We start from the raw sequence: 15348 nt of genomic DNA, 5'->3' as shown, positions 1-15348 counted from the left end.
AAAATTGTTTTCCAGCCTTTCACTCTGAGGTAGTGTCTGTCTTTTTCCCTGAGATGAGTTTTCTGTAAGCAGCAAAATGTTGGGTCCTGTTTGTGGAGTCAATCTGTTAGTCTATGCCTCTTTATTGGGGAATTGAGTTCATTGATATTAAGAGATAGTAAGGAAAAATAATTGTTGCTTCCTGTCATTTTTGTTGTTAGAGTTGTCATCCTGTTCTTGTGGCTGTCTTCTTTTAGGTTTCTTGAAGGATTACCTTCTCTTGTTTTTTCTAGGGCGTGGTTTCTGTCCTTGTACTGGAGTTTTTCCGTTATTACCCTTTGAAGGGCTGGATTCGTGGAAAGAGATTGTGTGTATTTGGTTTTGTCATGGAATACTTTGGTTTTTCCATCTATGGTAATTGAGGGTTTAGCTGGGTATAGTAGTCTGGGCTGGCATTTGTGTTCTCTTAGGGTCTGTATAACATCTGTCCAAGATCTTCTGGCTTTCATAATCTCTGGTGAGAAGTCTGGCCTGCCTTTGTATGTTACTTGACCTTTTTCCCTTACTGCTTTTAATATTCTGTCTTTANTTAGTGCATTTGTTGTTCTGATTATTATGTGTTGGAAGGAATTTCTTTTCTGGTCCAGTCTATTTGGGGTTCTGTAGGCTTCTTGAATGTTCATGGGCAGCTCATTCTTTAGGTACGGGAATTTTTCTTCTATAATTTTCTTAAAGATATTTGCTGGCCATTTAAATTGTTAATCTTCATTCTCATCTACTCCTATTATCCAAAGGTTTGGTCTTCTCATTGTGTCCTGAAGTTCCTGGATGTTTTGAGTTAGGATCTTTTTGCATTTTGCATTTTCTTTGATTGTTGTGTCAATGTTCCCTATGAAATCTTCTGCACCTGAGATTCTCTCTTCCATCTCTTTTATTCTGTTGCTGATGCTTGCATCTATCGTTCCTGATTTCTTTCCTAGGGTTTCTGTCTCCAGAGTTGTCTCCCTTTGGGTTTTCTTTATTGCTTTTTCTTCCATTTTTAGATTCTGGATGGTTTTGTTCAATTCCATCTCCTTTTGGTAGCGTTTGGTAGTGTTTTCCTGTAACTCTTTAAGGGATTTTTGTGTTTCCACTTTAAAGTCTTATATATCTGTTTACCTGTGATTTCCAGTATTTCCTTCTTAAAGTCCTCCATCATCATCATGGGAAGTCCAGATTTCTCTGTGATTCTTTGATTGTGGGCTCCTGTGAACCTGAGATTCTGGGTGTGTCTGAGTTCTTGGCAGTCAAGCTCCTCTGAGATACCTCAAATACTAGTGTGACCCAGCTCCTGTTATCCTGGGATCCTGTTGTCCTACGATCCTGGGTGTGTTACAGTGCGTGGAAGTGGTGTCTCCTTTGAGGACCGTGGAGTTGTCTGGTCTGTTTGAAACCAAGGTAAACCTGAACTGATTAAAAGGAACCTGAGCCTCTGGTCAGGAAAGGCTCTGGTGTCCTTGTTCCTGCTGTCACAGGCCCATCACTATTGGATTGGAGCAGAAGTTGTGTTCCACTCACCAGTGATCCTAAGGTGGCTTGGGCAGTCTGCTAGGGTCCGTGGGNGNGTCNNCCNNCTNNGCGCCCTAGGTGACCTGATGCTGGCACAGACCAGAAGCCCTGTCTGTCTATCTTATATTACCTATTCATAGCATTTGTCAGTATTAAAATTTTAAAACTTGGTTTAGGAATTCCTTTTATAGAAGTCTGGAGTTAATAATAGCTACACTTTATTTTAGAATTTATTCTGTATCAGGTACTGACCTAATCACTTTAACACATTTATGAACTCCATTGTAAGTTAAATGATTTGCCAGAGTATCCTGGAAGCACAGAGCAGGAATTCAACTCAGTATGGTTCATACACTTAACTGCTATACCAAGCATATTTTTTTTTTATTTTGAGTCATTTTCATGTGTCAGCCTTACCCCAACCCCTATTACTTACTTAAAATAGTTTGATATAAATATATAAAGCCTTCTTAACTAGCTTACCAACTCTTTCTCCCTTTTATTTTGACTTTTGGTTTCTTTAACATCAATGGACAACTTAGCTTATCATGCTTACTAGCTGTGTTAACTCCAGTGCCTTTCCAAAGCTGTCTAAGGAAAGTTGAGGTCATGTGGGGAGGGACTTTCACGGTAGTATTTACTGTTGGAGAGGTGGACAATGAAACCTAATGGTGACCTGCTGAAGAGCTGTAATGCTCTCTTGGCCAATTGTGGCTTTTAAATAGAAGAATCGTCCTATTATCCTTAAGTACTTTCTTCTTAATGATTTTTTTGAGTTACTTTTTGTCAGACACTTTGATAATTGTTGGAGAATACAGATGAAGTGTAGTTTGCCATTGAAGGTCTTAATAGTTACATAGTCTGAAGACAGATGATGTAAATAAATATTGGTGTTATACAGGGATAAGTAGTATGCAAGAGTGAAAGTTAAAGAAAAAACATGGAGGGTTTGAAGACCTTTGAAGGATGAATAATTGTTGAGAAGTTCAAAACTTAGGAGAGGTTGCTAAATATTAAGTGAAGAAAGAACTTGGCAGTTGTTGGTGATTTGTTCTTATAGAAGGACTTAACCTTTGTTAAGATTTCTATTACTGTGTAAACACAATGACCAAAAGCAATGTAGGGACAAAAGGGTTTATTTCGGCTTAGTACTGTCAGGTTACATTCTATCACTAAAAGAAGTCAGGGCCTCAGCCAACATAGGAACCTGGAAGCAGGAACTGAAGCAGAGGGCATGGAAAGCACTGCTAACTGGCTTGCTCAACTTGTTTATTTTAGGATGCAAGTTGAGATATGGTCTCTATGTAGTCCTGGCTGGTCTAGAACTCACAGAAATCTACTGTCCTCTGCCTCTCAAGTGCTGAGAGTAAAGGTCTGTGTTGCCTTGCTAGTTTTAGCTTGCTTTTTTATACTCTTCAGGACTACCTGCCCAGGGGCCCTTCCATAGCAATCATTAATCGAGAAAATGGCCTACAGACGTGCCTCCAGGCTAGTCTCATGGGGGCATTTTCTCAGTTAAGATTTTCTTTTCCCAGAAATGTCTAGGTTTGAGTTAAGTTGACAAAAACAGCGGGCACAGTTTATTTATGCCAGTACCAGCCACTTAAACAAAATATGTCATGATTGTCTTAAGTAGGCAAAGAGCCTAGCTGATTACAGCCTCAGCCAGGGCTGTTGGAAGCAGTTTCGTACTGTACTCACCAGCCCAGATGAACCATTTCTGTCTTGGCTAGAGTGGGAACAGTTCTGGTGGAAGGACTACTGTGATTGATGCTAGGAAGCAAGGTTGTGATTGGACCAAACAAGTGACAGTCCAAGTAAGTGACTGTGTCTAGTGCAAAGAAAATTGCACCAATCTTTGTGACTGATGGTTGGTTAGAGCACTCCTTCTCGAACTAAATAAGCAAACTGTTTGGGCCTCCAACTCCTGTGGGAATTCTGTTGCATTGTAGCCCAGGTTCATTAAAGGCTGTTCTACCTGAATGATTTTTTTTTTTTCTTGCCCACTTTAAGAAGTTTGGGTTAAATTGGTAATACGAAGAAAGAAACCATAGAAATAACACAGCGATGGCAGCATCTGTGAGGATGAAGAGGATGGATGGCAAGAACTGAGAAATATTTATTAGGAGTCAAAGAAGAGAACCTGAAGGCCATGGTCACCAAAGAAATTCCTAGGAGTTGCCAAAGCCTTAAGGGCCAAGATAGACCAGACTGAGAGATGTAAGACTGGCCATAGTTGAGGTCCAAGAGCCCTAAGACCCAAGGTTCCCATGGGAACTGAATGCAGATGGTTGTAAAGAGCTCAGGCAAAAACAGTACCAGTATTGGCTTTGAAGGGGTAAAGGCTGCCTCTGGAGGTGTGACTCGCCCAGGAATCCTTCACGTTTGTCTGTGCTTATAATGCTATTAACATTCCTAAGAGGTGTCTTTTGAAATCATCCTAACTGCTGTGGGTACCTGCCAGTATATATGTAGTGCCCTTATGAGTAACTCTGTGTCAGGACAAATGCTAAGGCCTGGGATGGTAATCACTCCAGCACATTCTTTTTGTTTAGGATTTTGGCTATTGCATTGGTTGGGATTTGATATCTGACTGGGATTGCGTTAAATCTGTAAGTAGCTTTTGGAGAATGGTCATTTTCACAGTATTTAAGTGTGTTAGTCAGGGGCAAAGGCTTGTAGTTTTCTTGTTGTTGTTGTGGTGTCTTTACCTGGTCTGCTTATTAGAGTGATGCTGACTGTAGGAGATGGAGCATGTTCCTTGTGTCTTTAGCATTTCGAATAGTTTAAGAAGGATTTATTGTAGCTCTTCCTTGAATGCCTGATAGAAGTTTGCTGTGAATTTATTTAACTTTGGACTTTTTTTAAGCTAGAAGAAGATTTTATTTTTATTTAAGTCTCTTCATATATTATGGGTCTATTTAAATTAACTTGCTCTTAGTTTAATTTTATCCATTTATTTTAGATTTATGCCACTGACTTGGGATTTTTCTCCCTCATCTATGTCTATAATTCAGAGGTTTGCTTTTTTTCTGGTGTCTCACATTTCCTATCTGTTCTTTCCTGTGTTTTTAGATTTTTCTTTTAATATTTCTTATTTATTTGCTCTAAATCCCTTTTTTCTTTTAGTCCTGATCCTCTGTCTTCTGTTTGACTCATTTTAGTTTCAAGGCTTTCCTTTGAATTTTCTGGTTGGGCTGTTGGGTTTTTCATCTCCACCTTCATTTCAGCTTTAGCTTCAGTGTTTTTATGTCCTGATTGGACTCAGTTCTCAAGTCTTTGCTTAGTCTTTTCCAATTCTCAAACTTATGTTTGTGTTTTCTTGGCATCACTCAGGTGTTTATTCTCAAGTTCTTTTTCCTTGATTTCATTGAATTCATTTAAACTCTGAATTCTTTGAAGAGGTTTATAATCTTTAATTCTGTGTCCTAGAGCTTACCTCAGTATTTAATCATTGATAAACATTGATTTCTACAGGACTGGTAGATTCTGGAGAGAAGATACTTGGTTGCTCTTTCATATTTCTTATTTCTTTCAGTATTCTGAAATGTTTCATGTTTCATACTTTTAGAATTGACTTGAGGCATGTGGACCTCTTTTTTTCTGGGTTTCTTATGGACGGAGCAGGTAGTGGCCAGAAGAGTGGATATTCTGATGGGTTGTGTCTGGAGGGTAGAAATGAACTGGGTGAAATGAAGTCAGGTGACAGAAGGTACTGGTCTGATGTACAGGGTGTACTCCTTGTTTGACAGTTCAAGTGTGAAGAGGTAGATCTTGCTGGATAGGAATGTTGGCTGTGATATGAAGAGTTCTATGGCTTGGGGAGTAGGTAGAAAGGATCCTGGCTGAAGCCTAGAACTCCTTTGTTGTGCAGGTAAGGGAGGTGGACTTAAGTACGAGACTGAGACATCTGGATTCTGAGTTGGGTGGTATAAATGGATACAGGAGGGTGTGTCCTGGAGGAAGCCTCCAGGTTGGCTGCGGCATAGGTTGGGGACATCAGATTAGCCTAGCACACGGGTTGTTGGACTTGGGTATCTCTAGCTCGTTGAGGGAAAGGCATGTATGGGGAGGTAAGGGGACTTACTAGGATAAACCTGGAAGAGGACATGGGAACCTGGGGAGACAGTGACTGAGCTGACTTCTTCAAGGAGATTGCATCTCCTAATAATTCTACCATGTCACAAAAATACTATAGGCTGGCAGCTAGACTTTATAATAACCTTTGGAGGACATTTCAGATTTAAACTAGAGGTATTTCATATTCAGAGCTAGGCTTCTGGTTATATAATTATAGTCACCTTTTTAAAGTACTGGTTAAATGGGAAACTCAAAGGAAGGTGTAAAGAAGTATGGATGTCTGCAAACATCATGTACTTTCTTCATGTCTCTTTGTCTAACTCAGAATTTCTTAGAAAAATCAACGGAAAGAGAAACTCGCCAAGAGTATGCTCTGGCTATGATTCAATGCAAAGTCCTGAAACAGTTGGAGAATTTGGAACAGCAGAAGTATGATGACGAAGACATCAGTGAAGACATCAAATTTCTTTTGGAAAAACTTGGTGAGAGTGTCCAGGACCTTAGGTGTGTTATCATCTTCATCACTGTCACATAATTACTTGTGATAGCTCATTCTGTAGCCCTGGCTGTCCAGGAACTCACTGTGAGATCTGCCACCTCTGCTGGGCTAAAGATGTGTACCACCTGTCCTGGCATTAACATGCTTTTTTAAATTGCCATATACTAAATCTGTTGAGATTTGTTTGACCTTGAACTCCTGACAGAAGTGATTCTGCCTCAGTCTTCAGTGTTTGGACACTATTGGTGTGAGTGGTTGGTTATATATCTTTGAATTGATTACAAAGTATGAAAATCATATTTTCCTACAATATTCTGTTTTCTGCTGAAACATTCTACATTGTTAACTGTAGCTTGGAGCATTTGGCTATTCTTACTTGGAGAGATTCCCATCATTTTCTTTATAGAACACTAGTTGAGTGATATGTATATCTTATATCTGTTTTCATTATTAGGCTTAGGATATGATTATTTAAAAATGCTAGTTTACTTATACTCACTTGTCTGCATTAAGTAACTATTCAAACAGGATATTCTTGTCAATGTACCCTCTCTATCCTGGTTAAACTGAATTGTCTGTCAACATTAATGGTTCCATCTTTTAAAACTTTACTTGAAAGTAAGTCCAAGCATGTCTTGATACAATCTGTTTAGTGGCTCTATTACCTATTTTTCTCATTCTGCTACTCACACTGAATGACAGTAGTGTTAATCCCAGCAAATGAGAGTAAAGACCATTACCCAAAATCTTTGGTCAAATTAAGCAAGCTTTATTTTCTGTCAGACAGGGTTTGAAAAAAAGAATAGCATTTAACATGAAAACTAGGCTTTGTATAGTCTAAAAAACTACAAGGCTAGGGAACTTTCAGGGGTTGGGAGATTTCCAGAGGGATTTTGGTTACACCAGAGTTTGGCTGAACATTGCAAAATGATTTGGCAGAACATCTTATCATCTGGGTACATTCAAGGTATGAATCAAACTCCAGAAGGTGGGGATCATGTCAGATTCCAGCAACAGGCTAAAGCACAGTCAACTTGAGTTTTGTAGTGCAAAGAAACGAACTTACTCTCATCCATCCTTAAGTTGGAGTCAGGCTGGTCAATCAATTCCTGTAATAAAATTTCCTGACAAAGGAGAAAGGTTTGTTTATTTTAACTCAGTTCCAGAGTGTGTGCCTTCTTTTCTGGTGTAGAAGTTATGATGGCAGGACCTTGTGACAGCTGATCATATTGTATCTGCAGTCAGGAAATAGGAAAGGATGAATGGTTGTGCTTCTGTCACTTTCTCCTCCTCATGCAGTCCAGGACCCAGCATAGGGATGAGTGCCATTTAAAAATGCACAAGTCTTTGTGCCTTGTCTTCATTGCTTTCTTGTTGCTGTGAAAAAGTGATAAAATACCCTGACAAAAGCAATTTAAGGAAGAAAGTATTTATGTTAGCTTACAGTTGTCAAGGGATAAGAAAGTCAATGATGAGAAAGACTTGGGAAGGCAGCAATAGGCATCTGGTTGGTCACATTACATCTGCATTCAGAAAGCAGACAGTGAACAGAAAATTTGAATCTGAAAAGCCTCAAGGTCCATCTTCTGTAACCTACTTCTTCCAAAACTCCATCTTCTAAAGATCCCACAGTCATCTCAGATGGCACCCCCACCTAGGGACCAAGTGTTAAAGATGAGACTAAATGGGCCATTTAACATTCACACAAGAAACTTTAAATAATCCAATCAAGATAAGCCCCACAGTTGAGGCCAAAGGTATGTCTCTGTGTATTCTAGATCTCATCAAGTTGACCAATCAACTCACAGTAAATAAACCACATTTAAAAACAACCAAGTTGCATACAAGTTTAGTTACTGAGTTATGAATTACAATGTATTAAGTTTGTTAACATATAGAATTTTTTTAATTTTGAAAGATTATTTCAACAAATCATGTTTATATTAATAGTCATAGTATTATGAATACATGTGTGATATTGATTTTGTGATATAATAAGATTATTTGCTTTTTACATATGTTTACAATAATAAATGTACTGACTTGGCAAATTATACTACTTGACTCTCAGGGTAGAAATTATCATTTTTCTAATATAAACTAATACATATTCATATATTAATTGGGAATAAAGATTTTGTTAGCAAGTAATGATTTTAATATTCACACCAAACATTCAACTTTGGCAATGTTGGACCTTAGTTCCTTTGATTTGTTGGTAATTAAATTGTTCAAGTTTATAGTAGTGGTTAATATTTAGAGGGCAGTGAGTCTTTGTAGTTGTTATTCTTGTTATTTTTTGAAACAGGGTCTTAACTGTGTAGCCTTGTCTGACCTAGAAATGGGTATATAGATCAAATTGGCCTTGAACTAACAGAGGTCTGCCTGCCTTTGCTTCTTGAGTGCTGGGATTTTAAGTGTGTATAAAGACCAGACTCAGTCTTTGTAACTAAGTCATATTTTAATTTGCTTAATTTTGTAGTAGCCCTTAGATTCTTATAACTGGAATTTTAAAATAATTTTATAGCTCATTTGATGAATACAGTTCAGAACTTAAATCTGGAAGATTGGAATGGAGCCCTGTACACAAGTCTGAGAAATTTTGGAGAGAAAATGCCGTGAGGTTGAATGAGAAGAACTATGAACTCTTGAAGTAAGTTTGGATCCCATGTTCTGCTCTACAATTATACAGATCTTCATCAACATTTAGCTTTGCTATTAGGTGCTCTGTTGTTTTCATTTATATTTTCTTGCTAAGTAAATGAATTAAGTGTTGAATACTTTTTATGCTTTTTGATCAGTTAAGTGTTAATCTTTTCCAAGAGAACCTGTCAATTTGATAAACTTTTTTTTTTTAAGTGGGAAATTGATATTCTGAGCATGATTTTTTTGTCATGTATCCATTGAGACTATTTTACCTTTTGTCTCATGCCATTTTACTATTTAACTGTGACCTTGATAAACACAAGCTATTGATTTTAAGAGAGTCAATCTCCTAATATTTCTATGTATGGCTAGCGCTTATCTTTGTCTTGGTTAAGATTTTGCTTACCAAGGGCAAAGAGATATCTTGTATTTTTTTATTTTGATCTTTTTTTTCTGTGGTATTGGGATTAACCCTAGGACCTAGAGCATTGCCAGGTAAGTTTTCTACTCACTAGGCTATATTCCATCTTTTTTTTTTTTTTTTTTTTTTTTTTTTTNNTTTTTCGAGACAGGGTTTCTCTGTGTAGCCCTGGCTGTCCTGGAACTCATTCTGTGGACCAGGCTGGCCTCGAACTCAGAAATCCGCCTGCTTCTGCTTCCTCCATCTTTTTTTTTTTTTTTTAAATTTTTTTCTCTTTTTTCCTTTTCCCCTCCTCCTCAGTGTCCTCTTTTTTCCTATAGACTAGGCCTGACTAGGAACTCATAACTATCCTCCTGACTCAGCCTCCCACATGCTGGAATTACAGGTGTGTGTTACTGATCTCTGCCTGCTTGTTCTCCTCCTCCTTTCTCTTTTGGAAGATCCTTACTAAGTAGTATTTCCAAGGTTGGCTATGGCAATTAATAAATCTCAAGTATGTAACAGCTTCTACATTGAAACAACCCATTAATTGCTATTTACACAATGAAGGTACCTTTTTATGCTATTTTATTCATAGCTTTATTGTTTGACCTTATATTTTGATCTCCAATCTATCCGAAGTTATGGTCATGAATTATGGTTGTGAAGTAGAAATGAAAATTTACCCTTTATGTACTATCTAATTGAAAATTGTACTTCTTAGGTTAGGATGTGACTCAATGGCTGCGAGTGGTGCTTGCTGCACAGTCATTAGTATCCCTAGCACATACATAAAAAGCTGGGTGTGGTCTGGGCACCTTTAACCTCCACTGTGGTGTGATCAGGGGTGGCAGGGTGGATAGACAGGAAGATCCCCAGAACTCACCAGCAGACAATGTAGCCAACAAAATAAAACAGAAGCCTGGCAAGTCTATGTTCAGTGAAAGACTGTCAAGGGAATAAGGCGGAGAGTGACAAGAGAAAGATACCTATATGGCTCTCTCTGGTCTCTGGGCATGTATGCACACAGAATTAAAAGACCAAAGTAGCATTTCCGTTTGGGTTCTGTAGCTTTGTTCTCTCATGATAACATGACTAAATGTATATTCCTTCCTTTTGAGTTGAAATATTTATATACCATATAATTAATCTATTAAAAATATAATTCAGTGAATTTTTAGTATATTTACAGTAGTGTAGAACTTCTAGTACTCACAGTTTTGAAACATTTTTATCACTTCAAAAAGACATTTCAGTGCCCCTAGTTATTACCTCTCCACACAATTCATTTGTTTATGTTTCTATGAATTTGCTTATTACAGAAATCTTATATGTAAATGAAATAATCTATTTGTCTTTAAAATCTTCTATTTAATTTCTGACAAATTTTGTACATATTTAGTGCATTCTGATTGCTCCTACCATCACCCTATCTTTTTTTCCCTCTCATCTCTAACTCACCTATCTCCTTTGTACAAATCCCTTTCTCCGCATCATGTCCTTTTTGTCCTTTTGACACTGGTATCTTTCATTTAACCATGCATTCATCGTTCATCCCAGTTGAAGTGCTTATGAGTACTTATTCCTTCATATGGATGAGTAGTACTCCAGAGTACATACAAGACCGTTGATGATTTTAATGCACAAGCTCATGGACAGTAGAGTTCATTCTGCCTTTGACTGTGAATAGTGATTCCACTAGTAGTACTTACTGTACAAGTTGATATGGGAACATATATGTTCATATGTTTTTCTTGAGGCAGCTAGTCATATTGCATTTGCAGTTAAGAAGTAGGAGGAAGACTGGGAACTTGGAGAGATAGCTGAATGGTTAAGAGCACTTGTTGCTCTTCCAGAGGACCCAGATTTGATTCCTAATATCCACATAATAGCTCCAGTTCCAGAGGATTGACTGCTCTCTTCTGGTGTCTGCAGGAAGTGGGTGTACATGTAGCGAAAATACCCAAACACATTAAAAAAAAAAAAAAAAAAAAGCAGAGAGGGTTTGTTTAGCCTACTTTTTCATTTTTTATGCAATCCAGAATTCCAGCCTAGTAGTGGTATGCTGAGTCTTATTATATTAACAATATTTAACTCTTTGTAGAATTGACAAACTAGTTCCCAAAGTGGCTGTACAGCTTTATATTCCTACCATCATTAATAAGGATTCTGGTTTCTGGGCTAGAGAGATGGCTCAGTGGTTAAGAGCACTGACTGCTCTTCCAGAGGTCCTGAGTTCAATTCTCAGCAACCACATGGCAGCTCATAATCATCTGTAATGGGATAGGATGCCCTCTTCTGGTAGGTCTGAAGATAGCAACAGTCAGTATACTCACATACATTAAAAAATGAATAAATGAATAAATAAAAAGGGATTCTGGTTTCTGTACCTTTTAACCAAAATTGGGGATTGAATCAGGACTTTGTTAATACTAGGCAAGCTCTGTACTATTGAACACTGAGACTTATAATTATTTGGATATGGGCTTTATATTTTAATTATTTTAGCATATGTAGTTATATTTCATTTCCATCCCCTCCCACACACACTGGGATTTATTTCCTGGTGGTTAATTATCTCAAGTATCTTTTCTTATACTTACTGATCTTTTGTCTGTCTTCTAAGGAAAAGCACCTATTTCAACCTTGGCTTCTATTTTTTTTTCTTTTAAAATTGGGTTGCCTTTTGGTATTTTGTTGTAAGGGTTCTTTATACAGATGCCCCTTAATTTATAATGGGGTTACATATTAAGAAACTTCATTGTATGTTGAAAATTTATTTAAACACTTAACCACCAGTCATTATAGCTTTAGTAACACAGTACACTGTTGGCAGTCAGTTGTTTACGCTTATGATCATGAGAAAGTTTTGGTTCCCTATCTGCCCCACTTTACAGGAGAACATCATAGTATATGCTGATAGCCTGACAAAGACTATAAGTACAAGCTCGATGAGTTGACCCTTTAAGTTTTTTTGAGGGGAAGACATCTGAACTTTTTGGCTGCAAATACCCATCATATTTGATTGGAAATATTTGTCTAATTTTGTATGCTGCCTTCTTATTTTCTTGATAGTGTTTTTTGAAGGACAAAATCTTTAAAAATCAAACTTTACTTTTTACTTGTATTGGTTTCTTCTACTTTTGGTATCATCACAAGGGATTTATGGTCAAACTCGGGTTATAAAAATGTTTCCGAGAATTTCTCTTTTTCCTTTCTTTTCTTCCCTCCTGTGCACATGCGCGTGCGCGCACACACACACACACACACACACACACACACACACACACATATAATACATATACTTTTTTTTTATTTTTTTGTTTTTTTCGAGACAGGGTTTCTCTGTGTAGCCCTGGCTGTCCTGGAACTCAGGCCTCGAACTCAGAAATCTGCCTGCCTCTGCCTCCCGAGTGCTGGGATTAAAGGCGTGCGCCACCATGCCCAGCAATACATACACTTTTAAAATTGACTTAAACTTTAGAACAGTTTTAAGTTATAAAAATTGATCAAAAGAATATCCTCATATATTCTCTTCATCCTCAGCACACAGTTTCTGGTAGCATGTTTTGTACTTTTAATACAGAGTCTTGCTGTATAATTCTGACTAGCCTTGAACTTAAGAGTCTCTTCCTTTGGCCTCACAAATTCTAGAATTACAGGTATGTGCCACCTTTCCCAGTTAATTTCCTATATCGCATTAGTGTGATAAATTTACTACAGTCAGTGAACCTTTCTCTCGAGGAAGGATGAGTAGTCACAATGCTTATTTTCTCTGCTTTCACAGTACACAGATAAAATCTATCATTTTTTCCCCATGTTCCACAGTCTTCACTAATCTGGCTCTGAATGGTTCTGTCCATTCTTACTTCATAAGCTTTGCCAAATTAAGCAGTTCAGAGGCAAAAATCTTCTCTAATTATCGTGATTTCCTGCATGTGCCCATTGTTAAGGTTTTCACCTGCACGAAGGATCATGTAATTTTTCCTTTTCAGTATTAAAAGTTGAAGATTATCTTCTATCACTTCTACTTTGTTTTCTTCCCTTCTTTATTCAGTTCTTCCAGTGGGAACCTGGGAGTTCTTGACCACAGATGTGATGTGTATCCTTTCCTCTTTGGTCCCTCAGAAATCTTCAGCTATAGAAAATGTCAAGCTAGTACCTTTATCTCATCCTCTCATCCTCTCCTTTACAACTTACCTATCAAATCTAGCTGAACTAGAGGGTGACAGCCATATGTCTTTTCTCCATTGGAATTCCTTCCTTATATAATGGAGCTTCTGCTGGGTAGCCATGCCAAGTTCAGTTGTATGTTTTATTACACATAGCAGCTTGCAACTGCCATGGGTAACTACTGCTTCTTGGCAGTTTTGTCCCATATTTGTTATTTTCAACGAATGTAGCATATAATCTAGACCTTGAACAACTGTTAGCATGTTCCCATACTCACAGAACAGACCCTATTCATCAAAGCAGGGACACTACAAGATATTACATAAAAGACAACCATTTATGCCTCCTGCAGAAGACACTCCAACTTCAGATGGCTTAGTGTTAGCTATATGTCTTGCTCCCCATAGGAAGGCCCATGTAATTCTGCCATAACAACAAGATACTGTATTCCACACAGGGAGAGAGAAGCTACTTGCTGAGACTGCCTTCATGGCTGGTCCACCCTCAGCTTGCAGTCCAAAGCAAGGGCAGTGCAATTGCTCCTCCCAAAGTTACCTTTAGTTTTATCATACCCTGTGTGTTGGGTGCAGAGTTGTGCTAACTTTTCCTGGTGAGGTGCAAACAAATATTTACTCACCCCAAATAGTGTTCTAGTGATAGTCCAGTGTACCATTCCATCAAAGTCTAACTTAGTGAACTGATGAGTTCATTTTGTTGGCTTACTCAGCATGGGCTAATACCCCATTTCTAGAATCCTATGGATTATAGGAAGAGAGGTTGCTTCTAGGAGTGTGGGTACCCCATCATTGATGATGACCTCATGGAAACTGTATCATGGACTCCTCCTTTTGGTTAGCAGCTCACAGCTTTCTAAAACTCCAGTTCTAGGGTTTCTATCTCTCTCTCCTGGCTTCCACAGGCATTGAATGCACATGGTATATAGACATACATTCAGGGAAAACATCCATACACATAAAATGAAAATAAAATAGAATAATTTAAAGAGGAACATGGACAGTTTAGAATATTGAAAAATATAAATAAATATTTAGAAAGCTGAATGTATATTTTGTTTTTATCTTCTAGATTTTCATGTGTTTACATTGAAGGAGTTATATCAATATGCTGTTATGTGTAGAATATGGATAGGCAGGCAGCAGATAATTTGATTCATTTTCAACACTTGTTATATCCTGAGACACATTAACTTCTGAGTTTCATTTAATCAAAAATGGTTTGTGAAAAATGTATGCACATCAATATGAAAATGAAATATGTATTACTATCATGCTTTTTTTTCTTGGTAATTTGGGAATCCAGATTTCTCAGTTAATTCAGAAGATAGAAGGTGTGTAACTAATACATAACAAAAAGATCCTGTGATTGACAGCATCTTCATTTGTACTCCTATTATAGATTTCAGGTAGATGACAGGTTGAGATGGTTGCAAAAGGTTTATGGGTAGACTTTTAAGATTTAGTATTAGCAAATGTCAGATAAAATGGGATTTAGAAACTAAGCAGCTTTTGTAGATTTGAATATGTTTGGGATTATTATTATTTTTTTTTTTACACAGTCTGACTTAGAACTCTTGGATTCCTAGTCTTAGCTTCTCCCTTGCAGTGACAGGATTAAAGAGATGGAATATTGCATCTAGTTTAGAATAACAGAAAATTTTAGAAATCTTAGTATTTTATTACAAGTAAGCATTTATTTATGAGCTAAGTGTGCCTACATGTTTGTGTAGCATGCAGAAACCTGTGGAGATTAGGTCTCAGAGTCCCTGAAACTAGAGGTTCAGACACTTGTGAGCCACTGTGTGGTGGATGCTAGGAACTAAACCCCAGTCCTCTGCAAAAGCAGTAAATGCTCTCAACCACTGAGCCATCTCTTAAAAAATACACTTGGGCCGGGCATGGTGGCGCACACCTTTAATCCCAGCACCTGGGAGGTAGAGACAGGCAGATTTCTGAGTTCAAGGCCAGCCTTGTCTACAAAGTGAGTTCCAGGACAGCCAGGGCTA

General features: G+C 37.8%; 1 protein-coding gene across 2 annotated transcripts in view; it reads left to right on the top strand.

Moving 5' to 3' along the window:
- Positions 1 to 15348, top strand: part of Atp6v1h (ATPase H+ transporting V1 subunit H) — a 71635-nt gene that overhangs the window by 41958 nt on the left and 14329 nt on the right. For both annotated transcript variants that reach the window (XM_021221917.2, XM_021221916.1), the window contains 2 exons: positions 5933 to 6111; positions 8634 to 8759. In XM_021221917.2, coding sequence (XP_021077576.1) covers positions 5933 to 6111; positions 8634 to 8759 — 305 coding nt within the window. The remainder of the gene's footprint in view (positions 1 to 5932; positions 6112 to 8633; positions 8760 to 15348) is intronic.

Source organism: Mus pahari, chromosome 22 (assembly GCF_900095145.1).
Source record: "Mus pahari chromosome 22, PAHARI_EIJ_v1.1, whole genome shotgun sequence".
In the NCBI taxonomy this organism is placed as follows: Eukaryota; Metazoa; Chordata; class Mammalia; order Rodentia; family Muridae; genus Mus; species Mus pahari.
This window is presented reverse-complemented; position numbering and strand designations above follow the sequence as displayed.